Source organism: Drosophila eugracilis, unplaced genomic scaffold (assembly GCF_018153835.1).
Source record: "Drosophila eugracilis isolate 14026-0451.02 unplaced genomic scaffold, ASM1815383v1 contig_116, whole genome shotgun sequence".
Classification (NCBI taxonomy): Eukaryota; Metazoa; Arthropoda; class Insecta; order Diptera; family Drosophilidae; genus Drosophila; species Drosophila eugracilis.
In genome coordinates this window covers 102167-114346 of record NW_024571941.1, presented here as the reverse complement: position 1 = coordinate 114346, position 12180 = coordinate 102167, and the positions used below count along the sequence as shown (strand labels likewise).

Here is a 12180-nt window from a genome sequence, read left to right as displayed (position 1 = left end):
TTCGAAAAGATATATGCTGCAATTATTGTAATTTGTTGATAGATTGATGGAATTTGCTTGTGATGTAAGGACTTGTCCATCACCTGTCCATCGACATAACTGAGATTGGGTAATTCGAATTAGTGTTATTTTGATTTTTTGATTAAAAATGATGGCGAAGAGGCATGCTTGTAATAAGGCGAAGACTTCAGCAGTAAAGACGGTTATATGGAGGTATCTTTCGCCTTCATATTATTTTACCATCACTGTCGAAAACAGCAATGCTTCATCTGTTTTAGATTTGTACCAAGTTTTTTTTTTAACGATGGAAAGCGAGTCTGGAATTCTAATCTGGTAGTATTCTTTTTTGGAGAGTTATACAATGAATGCTCAGATCGCGCAAGCTTGGGTGTGACTTTGTATGTTCGTTTTTTCTTAAACATGATTAAGAAAGCCTTCCTTAATAGAGCATTATTTGTTTAATACATTTTGGGAATGACGTGTTTGGTCATTTATACTCTGCGAGACTGAATGCTCGGTAAGCCAGACTCGGCCAACATGCATGCGGTTGAAGAGGTAGGAAAAGCATTTATAGCACAGTGGTATAGAGCCTGTAACTTACATAATTGCGATTTTGCACACCATCCGTAAACTGGTAGACCGTAATCTTCTTCAGAGAGAATCAGGACACGGGTAATCCCTACTGGTATGAATTATTGGTATGAATGATAGTGTATTTAGATGATACAAATTTTATAATATTAAATCTTATCTCGCGTTATTTTCTGAATTTAATTAATGTGGATTAAAAAGTAAGTTGGAGTCAAAGATTATGCCGGAAATGGTTAAACTTTTTACATTTTATTTTTATACCCGTTACTCGTAGATTAAAAGGGTATATAAGATTCGATCATTAATGATCTGTATCTATAGCGAAGTCGATTAAGTCATGAACTATAAGAGATACAGAGTTGAGATTAAGCAAACAGTTTCTTGACCCTACTCTAACGATTTGAATTTGCAGCTTCCCTTCACTATGAAATATTCCCTTATAATTACTGCAAATATTATCCACAACAAACTAATTGGGCATTGGGAAGCCGTAAAAGCGATTTCTATGAAATTGGAGTGGTGTTTTGTGGCATACATACATTCCTGTTATCCTGTTCTGTGCGGTTAGAAAACTAGCCACTGACAGCCGATAAAGCTTTCCATATGTATTATTATTAGAAAATATTATAAATGGTATTTATTTAGAGGTATAGAAATTTAAATTTCAATAAAACAACGATGGATTTTTTGATTGAAATGAAATTTTATTTATTCGAAAGATAATCTTGTGGCATTATATTTATATTATTTATATTTCTGATAGTCCATTCTGGGCGACCAATACAACGGTGTTTTGAGGGTTATTTACACTCCAAATGCGGCCGTTTTATTTGTTGACGTAGCCATTCAACCAGAAGTACGCTTCATCGATAAACAAAATAATAATAGCAATCTTGACGATCTTCAATTCTTCAATTCAATACGTATTCCGCACATAACCATTATTTTCGAAATAAAATTCATGAGTCTATTCATGATGAATTGCCAAACTAACCTGAGAATAATTTTTGGTTTTGTTTTGTTGTTTTTTTTGTTTCTTGTAAAAATAAAATGTCGGGTAATTGTTCTTTTATTAGAAGTCAAACTACGTTATAGTGTTAAAAACTTAGTTAATATTACATTGCAAGATTTTTATTGGCATATATTTATATAAATAAATAGTGTTCTGATAGTGATAATTATTGCAATGAAAAAATGGACTTTAAGTCCAGAGCTTCCATTGATGAATAAGAGTCAGATATAATATTTGTGACGTTAGAGTTGGGTGGAGATTGTGGTACGATAATTTTTGTTGTTTCTTCACCAATTTTTTATTTTAATTAATTTAATAAATGACCTCGGGTCTTGTGTACGGGGTACAGTGGAGAGATGTGATTTGTTTGAATTTGGGGGAGATGGGTGGATGTCATGTTGGTAAAAGAGATCGGTTTTGGTTGCTATCGTGTTTCTACTTTAATTTGATGAACCCGGGATTCCGATTAGTTTATTAGCGTGGATTCCCAATTATCTAAATAGAAGAAATCAGTGTGTTTCATTTTTTCTATAAGACCTTACTCTTTGATATCTCCTGGGAAAGTCCGCCTGTGTACTCACACCTTTCCTCAAGTGTCCGCTTTTGTCTTCCGTTGAGGATGTACAATCCATCGGCCTCAAACTATTACATCGGAATTGAAATCATTAGTTCTCGTTGATTTTGTAGGAAAGGCTACACGGGAAATTTTAAAAATCGTATACATAATAACAATATAAAAATGAGCTCTGTGCTGAAAGGTTTGTTTTAATGAGAAAATTGAAAAATAACCATAGGCAAGTATCTACAGCTAATGGATGACGGACATTATAAGGTCTAACTGCAAGTTTTCTAAAAACTGGATTGTTTGTATTACCGTTGTTCGTTCAGGGATAGGTTTCGTCCAGTGTAAAGAGGGGAGCGGAACATAATAAATCTTTTCGTTTTCTGCATTTCACAAGTGTCGAATTAAATAAGAAATCTTATTTAAAATATTTATGGTGACCCCGACGTGAGTGCAGGCATTTTTAAAAAACAATTAACAACAAAAGCCCAATTTAAACCTCCGCGTCGGTCTAAATTACGCAGCAGCTAGAAGCATAATAGGAAAAACTAAATATGGAGCCTAAATGTGAAGTTGTGAAGATATAGGTATAGAATGTTTAATCTGTGACATTTTCTAAATCATTTCAACTTTTTGCTTTCGTGTAAAATCGGTAGATAGTGAGCATTCTGGCCAATAATTTAACACAAAACTTAAGTTTGCATGCACTAACAAATTATTTATATTTATCATACCTGCCAATAAATATTAAGAGAAAAAAGTGAATCGCTTTGGGTGTTTAATTTAATTTCGAATTTATTTTAATTTATTATTATTTTATTTTTTATTTTTTTTTTTTTAGAAATTTTAAGTTCGCACATTGAAATTATTATTTAATTAGAAATTTTAAATTCGCGCATTGAAAAAGCTTCTTTGATTCAAAATCAAATCGAAGAAAAATACGGAGAGGATTTATTCCGCGAGGAACTAGAAGAAACTGCCGTAATGGCAAAATCATTACTGATTTCGCTTAAAAAATAAAAGCAGGCGTATGATGATGCCGCTCTGCCGTCAAAGCGCACTTCCCAATGCCGTATGCCCTGCGTTGCTATTTCAACCTTCAGCGGAAAGCAGTTTGATTTTAACAATTTTATAAGCCTTTTCGAAACATTTGTCGATAAAGATGACACTCTGCACGATATTGAAAAATCAATCATGTAATAGATTATGTGCTTTAGGCACAGTAAGGGCGTTCCAAGTCACTGCGGCTAATTACCCCAAAGCTCTGGCTAGCCTGAGCCGGGTGTATGATAATGATTTATAATGATTTGTATGGTTTTCTTCGACAATATCCCAATATCCCAGCCTTAAGCTACAGAATTGAAAAACTTGATCAACACAATCAGAGCTCTTTATGATTCTCTGCTATCTATTGGGGATGAAAAACGGATAACGAAGAAGAACAGTTGGACTATAATTTACAACCCTTTTAAAGCGAATTTGAGACGGCTGCGGATAGGCGATACCAGCATATGGTCGCCGAAGAGGTTTCCAAGCCCAAAAAGGTGCTGTCTCCTCCTCAGCACGCGGTCACACAAGAGTCTCCATCCATTTCGCATGTTTTGCATGCGACTGTATCGGATAGACCTATTCTTGGCGCAGCTTTCGTGACCATGTTAACGAAAAGTGCCGAATTTGTGCTCGCTAGAGCGTTGCTTGACTCTGGTTCACAAGTATATTTTGAACACCAGCTGGTGAAGCGTACCTGAAAATATTTAATTGGCAGATCCATTCCATAGAGCAGAGGCCTGAACTTCCCGTCTTACAAAAAACTGTCCTCGGCTGGATGATGTCAGTGAGATGTGCCTCGGAAAACAAAATAAAGATAGAAAATTCGCTTCATCTCAGCTGTCAGAAAGAAGAGTTAGAGTCAATCGACACCAACCTGCAGAAAAGGCCATACTCCTGAGAAGCAACTTTGTGAACAACACTTTGAGAAATATACTCAAAGACTGCCGTCTGGGAGATTTTCGGTTTATCTGCCGTTCAAATCTGACCCAATAACTCTTGGTTCGTGGTATGAAGTTGCGAAACGTAGATTTTTGTCGCTTGAAAGGAGACTGTAAAAAGATCCTTCGTTCAAGAAAATGTATCTGGATTTCACGGAGGAATATGTATCAATGGGACACATGTCCTCTACTAATGATAAAATTCCAGATGGCCCACACTATTTCAAAGCACCTCAACCAAGTTCAGAGTGGTATTCGAATGCATCGATGCAGGTTGCGTTGAAATACATATTGATGGTAGGCCCATCTATTCAATAGCAACTGTATTCTACGCTGATTAGGCTCAGATTTAATTTTGCCCTTGCAGCGGACATTAATAAGGTATACCCCAGAATAAGGTAAGCTGACCGAAACTTCCAGTTCATAGGGTGGAGGCGGGATCTTTCTAAGTCTCTGAAGATCTTAAAGCTAAATACCGTAATATATGGAACTTCCCCAAAACCTTTTATGGCAATCCGATGTTTAAGCAGCTTGGAAAGATGGCGCAAGCTAAGTATCCAAAAGCTGCGAAGGTCATTTAGAACGACTTCTATGTTGACGATCTGTTGATCTCCGCATCTGATAGTATTGTTATGCCATTATTGGCTGATTCAGATGTAACTAAAACCCTTGGAGTGGTTTGGTTACCTGGCAAAGATTACTTTTAACTTCGATTGGATGACTCTTTCCTGGATCTTCATGCGAGAAAACGAAACTTAGTTTCCGTGACCGCGTGGGTTTTCGATTCAATAGCCCTATTGTGTCCTTTGGTCACAAGGGCAAAAATGCTTTTACAGGAGCTGTGGCTTAGAAAATTAGATTGGGACGAGTCGCTTAAAATGCAGTAACTATCGTCGTAGGAAGCCTTCAAAGCAACTTTGCTACAACTGCCCAACGTTATGGTACCGCCATTCATTCACACAGATCCGCATGTCCCGATTGAGATACACGGTTTCGCTGTCGCTTCCATGCGAGCATATGCAGCGTGCATCTACGTTCGCATTCGAACTGTTGAAGGTTTAAAAGTGTCATAACTGACAGCCAAATCAAAAATAGCTCCCCTCAAGACGAAACTTTGCCTCACTTTGCGCTGTGTGGAGCTCACCTTTTGGCAGATCTTCTAAATCGTGTATGGCCATTAATTAATTTCCCAATAAATACAGTTGACCTATGGACTGACTCCGAGATCTCTCAGCATTGGATTAAATCCCATCCCTCGTCGTTGTCCGTTTTCGTCTCGAACCGAGTAGCGGAAATCCAAGAGTGGTCAGAGAAAGAAATTTGGCGTCACGTTCCTACGAATGTCAACCCAGCGGATATAGTATTTCGAGGATGTGTTCGTTGAAGAGCTCGTCACGTCCATCTGGTTCGCTGGGCCATCGTTTTTACTCGACTCAGAAAGCAATTGGCCTGTAAATTCATACTTCGAACCAGCTTCAGAAGTTGTGTCTATAGAGTTACGCAAGTCGGCGTTAACTCTGATCGCTACAACAGAGCCTTATGGCTTTCTTCAGAAAACAGAGTCCTTTTCGTCGCACCTGAAGCTTCTGAGAGTTTTCGTGTGGGTTTTCCGATTCATTTGAAAATGTAAGAAAGTGTCAACGCCTCTCGAACAAAGTATTATGACAAGAGAACTGAATTTTGGGTTCGAGCAAGTGGTAGAAGTTATTCAATCTCACAAATTCAGGGACAGCATAGGCAACATTCAGAAACTGAGACCGCTATCGCTGAATATTCACAAGTTGAATCCCTTTGTGCAGGAAAATAGATTAGATTGGTGCTCCTCGACGATATTACGAGTTGGTGGCCAAATTTCGTTTGTTGCTATCGATATGCTCGCAGTTCATTAGGTCTTACGTGTCATACCGAACGAACGAACTGGTCCTCGAGCTCTTGTTTGTCTTTTGCGAGAAAAAGTATGGGTAGTTAATGCCCAAGAAGTAGGTCGCCGAACTGTTCGTTCGTGCATTCGCTGCTTTCTTGATAACAAGGTGCTACTGTTTAAATCAATTGTGATATCCTCGATGTTGTACTGCATCCAAATATGGGGCATGGCCTTAGACCTAACGTCATGAGAGTATAAAGAGTTAAAAACCGGGGATCTTGCAAGTGACCAAATTCCTTTTATTAGGGAACAATGATCGGCTAGCAGCTCTCACCAACCATTCAGCTTCTTCCCTGGCTAATAAAAGAATTTGAAGACGTCTAAAGCGAAGAAATCCTGCCGATCTGGGGACAACAGGACGCCAAGTATCTCGAGTTCTAAAACATTAATTCAAATTTGTAGTATTAATCTTTAAACATTTGTTAATTTCCTCCCTGCTATGTATTTATGTTATATGTTCAATACTATAGTCAACGTATTATAGCCATTAAGTTGGCTGATTGACGTTTAATAAACGTATTTATTTGTTATACCAAAAAATAAAACAAAAAGTTTTAAAAACAAATTTACCCAACTTAAAATCAAAAGCACACTTTATATTTTATGCATAGGATATACTGCAGATTCGGGCGCCAATATATTCAAAGGGTGCGTACACTAGGAACGGACCCTGAGGCTATTGGCGATATTGCTTATACTCGTTATTCTTGGTACCTTTCGACTACAAAGATTTTTATGTTTTAATACAATATCCTCAGAGCTGGAGAAATTGTGACAGCCATTGCAACATCCTCTGACACTCCCATTGTGTAATAACCTACAAAAAATACAACTTTAATTTAGTTATATGTTTACAATATTATATTTATACTATAAATATATACAAAATTCAATATTAGTTTATATTGACATAACGAGTATACTTGTGATTTTCCAAGGGCTTATTTTCGAATAGAGGTTTGGCGACCAAAAGCGAGAGGATTTTGTAACTGGACAAACACCGACCTCTTTGAAGGGCGGCGTTTCCGCGATAATTTTAACTCTAAGTGAACCGCTTTGGTCGCAAAACACACAAACAAGGCCAGGACTGACTTGTGCGGCAGCTTATCAGGAATACTATAGGTTTTGCTAAATGGTCCACAAAAATCAACTCCTCAGATATTAGAAGGGCGGAACTTTTGAAGTCTGTCTGATGGCAATTTCCCCATAATTTGCTTGAAGAGTTGCGGCTTGCACCGAAAGCAGTGTGTGCACGAACGAACAGTTCGGCGACTGGACTCAGGACTAGTGCATAGCAAATTTTTCGGACTTTATTACATCCAGTGAATGGCCACCTTGCTCGCTAGATCTCAATCCGATGGACTTCAGTGTGTGGTTAATTTTAGATTCCAGGGCATGTTCCAAACGCCACATAAACTTGGAGGCGCTGAAGCAATCATTGCTTTGAGAATGGGATCGATTATCGGAAGAAGACATGCGCGTGCATGCGGCCCATTCCGCTAAATTTTCAGAAACGTGTAGGGCCCTGCATCGCAGCCCAAGTAAGCCACTTTGAAACCGGCTTTATATATGTTAACATAATAACAATTTAATAGTTGTTTTTTATAAATTATAGTTCCTTAAAAAGTTTTTCTGAAAAATGTAAGTCTGGGTTATTTCTTGTCACCCTGTATTTTACTCATATATTAACGTTTAATAAGTGCATTTATTTGTTAAACCAAACAAAAAAAGGGTAATACTTTTGGGACTATTGTATCTTTTTTTCGGATACTCGACTATACTTATAACTTTTTATTCGGTATGCTCGTCCCCATTGGGACGGATATTTAAAATACATGACACATTTTGATGCCATAATTTATTTAACATTACACCAATTTTATTTATTTTTGTTCATGGTAAATATAGAACCGGTCACCAACTAATCTCAGACCTAATATCTTTCTCACAGATGACTTCATTCGATACCAGATGGAGATTCATTCAGCAGTTAAAAAGCAGCGTCTTCGGCGTCACAGTGAGGGTGAGGACCACCCAGAGCAAAATCAACATTCCAAGATCCAGCAACAATCTCATACTTTCTTCAATTCGCAGTCAGTTGGAGTTGGAGAAATGAATCAGCAAAATGCCATTAAGGGATGTCGGCGGCTGTCGCTTGGCGATATCGCGTCCACAATTACACATTCAAAAATACAAAGTGGTGGGAAAATTAACGAAGAGCCGAGGGAAAGAGAATCAGGAACGGAACAACAAATTCGCTGCCGAAACCCGAAGTGCAATCAGAGTGCATTTCCAGGCGATGCAAAAAAGGTCTTCAAGTCGTGCCATAATTGTTCTCATTTATACTGTTCGCGTGAGTGTCGTCGAGCTCACTGGGAAAATCATCGTAAAGCGTGCCTACACTCGCGCGCTTCCAACCTGTGTCGCCAGGTGCTAGCCACCTGCAAGGACGATCTTGACACACAACGCCATCTCAGCTTGTTGTCTTGCAATGGCTGCTTCGCGCAGGGCAGAGGCGTCGTGCGGATGCTATTCCGCAGTCCTGAAGCAGCGGAGTGCTTCATTAAAAACGGATTTCAGTGCATGGGTGAGGCTTCGTACGTGCGTTGGCCGGACCTTATGCCCGCCGAGATGGGCCTTGAGCTGTACTCTGAACTTCTCAAGCTCAGCACTGAGTACAGGCCGGAATCCAAAATGCTCATTTATGTGGCTATTTGTGTTGTTTCAGAGTCGCCAGGCATGGGCCAAGCGCCGGTGCGCTGGGAACGCCAATTGGTTAGTCGTTGCGCCAAACTAAAACTCTGCAAAACGGTTTTAGCCGAAATAAAGCAGCAGCAGGAGGTGGTGGCTATGCCGGAGCGGACTGAAATACTTATTCTCACCTTCAACGCCAGGCAACATCATATGCATGGCACGCGAGAGCTGATCTTTTCCAATATTTTGGACATCTTATCTAGACGCGGTGTCAAGCTTCGCAAGCACTATCCTGAGATATTTCAGCGCCTGCAAACTTACTCCGAGGGTAAAAGCGACAAGTTCAATCCGGTTACACTGCATCCCCGAAACTCGCAAACAGGCCAAAGTTTTGTCTGCATCATCATGCCTGTACAAACGGACAGTGGGTTTAATAGGCTTCCATCAGGGACGGACAGCTGCAATCGTGTGACAACCATTGATGTGGCTTCTCTTGCATCTCTTGCTCAACTAGACGAAGGAGTGCTAAAAGCAACATGATTAAAAAATTGCAGCAAAGGACTTCAGCATGAAAGGAGTGGCAAGATTACGTCACCCAACTTAGATCTTTATTGCGAAGCTTGGGGATATGGCATAAAGAGTACCCGTATGTAAAGCATTATCTTCTTAAGTGATTTTTTATTTTGTTATGGGAACTGAGGTATAAGTATATACCCTTGATTAAAATCAACATCCGAGGCTATCTTGTAATGTACGTCCACGCATCACTAAGTTACTATGCCAAATGTCGGACAACTACATAAGTACATACCCTTTATCAAAATCAACATACGAGGCTATCTGGTAATGTTCGTCCCCGCATCATTAAGTTTCTATGCCAAATATCGGACAACTACATTATGAAGCTGCCTCAGAAATTAAATGAAAATATAAGGAAAGCTTTCCGAGCTCGAGTTATATATTTTTTAATTTTAAAAATATATTTTTTTTTAATCAAGCTGTTGACATAAAAATAGGCAGTACAAACATCCAGTTTTTAGAAATGGATAACAGGCGGTAAATATAGGATGGCCCACGAAAGACTTACGTTTTAAAATCGATCGATTGTGACGTTTGCTGTGCGGCACGTATTACCGTCCTGCTGGAACCATATTTCGTCTATGTCTTCCTCTTCCATTCGGGGAAATATCTGGCACATTGACATTCGAAATGTCAAAGTCAAAATTATGGATAGTTCAAAAAGCAAACGCTATATGGCCACCCTGTATAATGAAATGAAGCCTATTCTGCATGGGTTCACTTCTATCCACGTATTCCTTTCAGATCTCTTAAAGTTCATATAGATCATAAATTTATAAAGCCGTTTTCACCAGCCGTTAAAGTTTGATTTAAATAAAAAATAATAAACTGTTGTTTAAACAAAAATAATTGGTTGCTTAAAATTTTCTTTAACTCAAACGAGGCAATCAAAAACTGAAAAATTAAAAGGTTTTTATATTTTGAGAACTTAAGTATCAAGTCAGTCCTAAACATATATTTTTAAGTAACTTCTACAAATTTTAAATTAAAATATTCAGTTATATGAATATCTTTATAAACTCCTTCCGCAGCATTTGATTCGAATCGCTTTGAAACAAAAATTTGAAAAGTTTGCTAAAGAAATATAAAAGAAAAGCGCGGTAAATGTAATGTAGACAAAAAATCTTTCTGATCATCCAATACTTTTGTGTCTTGTCTCTTTAGCCATGAAGATACAAAAGCCAACTAACACACATGCTCTTCTACTCAACAGTCTGTCCTTTTTGTAAAAATATTTAACTTGAATCATTATTATTTTTAATGAACTTTTTAATTTGATTAATTTAGTAAATTATTTGGGATACTGTTATTTATGAATTTCTTCTGCTGATTAAAATCAATTACTGCAGTTTTTAAACACTACATTTAACTATTGTTGAAACTAATTCTCCGAATACCTTGTTTAAGATTTGGTAATGCAAACAGCATAAAGACACCCTCACGATCTGTTCTGTTACTCGTGGAGGGAGCCTAACGTGATCATCAAGCCAGGCAGTCACAACGAAAAGAACTGTACTATGCAACCTACGAGCCAAGTGACTCCGCTTGTGAAATATCCTTTTATTTTTACTTTATACCTACTTTTGTTAACTTAGGCATTTGGTACCTCTAGATATTGTTAAATTTGTTCAATAAAATATGTCTCAGTCTTAGAGAATTCAAGAACTGTTTCGTTTTCCACATCGCAATCTATAGAAGCTGTCGCCATTTTTTTATATCCTCATCTTGCTAAAACCTCACCACCATCCACCATATGACCAGGGCCGTTAAATCACCGCCTAAGTCAAGAAAGTTAGGTTTTATTTCTTCGTCCAGGATGTAGAAGTAAATAAGTTCGGGGTGACCACTTTTTAAGCGTGTAAAGATTATGAGATCCGGCTTGGGTATTGATGCTAGGGTTGTGCTCCGATCTTTATTTTGTGCTGATAGCTTGTACGAATGGTGAAATGATGCCCAGTCGTCTAAATCTGCAGATGCCAGTATTGTTTTAGTATACTTAAATATTGTATGTAATATATTTTACACTCCAAAATTTGATATCTAGGAGTACGAGTATATGTGTGTCATGTTTCTGTTTGCAAAAATTGTATATATCGTTAGTATTCTTGTGTCTAGCACTCGATCTAAATTTAATATTCAATAAACATCAACTATGAAAACATCAAGCAAACAAGTAAATAGACCGAAAAAGTCGCACAAAGTAAGGAGAAGAACGATTCCTCACAGTTAAAATATTGCATAAAGAATCCAACTACAGACTATATACGAGTAGTTGTCAAGTAAACGTGAATTAGATTAACTTCAGTTACTGGGCAAAGCTGACAGTTCTAGCTAAGCGGAAGAAAATAGAGAGTAAAGACTTTTGGGACGATTCGCGTAAAATAGTCGCTATATGCCCCGCAAGTTTTTGTATCAGTCATCGGCATGGTAACTCACATAGACGGCATCGCCACCAATGCTAATCAGGCACTGACCCTGATTCTTGTGCTGATTATCGAACAACATTAGTTCGGTGATGTAAAACGAAACCATGGCATTTCCACCCAGAGAAGCGATGTGGGCCTTCACTACCGCCAACAGTTCGGTAATAAAACCATGGACAAAACCGCTGATGCCGCCACCTCCCTTATTGAGGTGATTATTATGTTTATTGTTAAGGCTAGTTTTAAATAAGTTACTGTACTATTGAAAGTCAGAAGTTTATCAGTTGTAAATTTGTTTTATGTCTTTATTATTACATGATAATAGTCGGTATGTACAGTGGGGTTTTTACAAATGTGAAGGAGCTTACATTTATTTTGCAGAAAGAGTCGCACCAAATCGGGTTTTT

At 38.1% G+C, this 12180-nt stretch overlaps 1 protein-coding gene across 6 annotated transcripts in view; it reads left to right on the top strand.

Moving 5' to 3' along the window:
- The window catches only part of LOC108111545, a 115296-nt gene extending 104289 nt beyond the window's left edge, over window positions 1–11007 (top strand). For 4 of the 6 annotated variants that reach the window (XM_041817952.1, XM_041817953.1, XM_041817950.1 and 1 more), the window contains one exon: window positions 8029–11007. In XM_041817952.1, the coding sequence (XP_041673886.1) occupies window positions 8029–9311 (1283 nt within the window). In that variant the 3' untranslated portion in view covers window positions 9312–11007. The remainder of the gene's footprint in view (window positions 1–8028) is intronic. The other 2 variants (XM_041817955.1, XM_041817956.1) reach the window with 2 other exon arrangements.
- Window positions 11008–12180: the final 1173 nt, after the last annotated feature.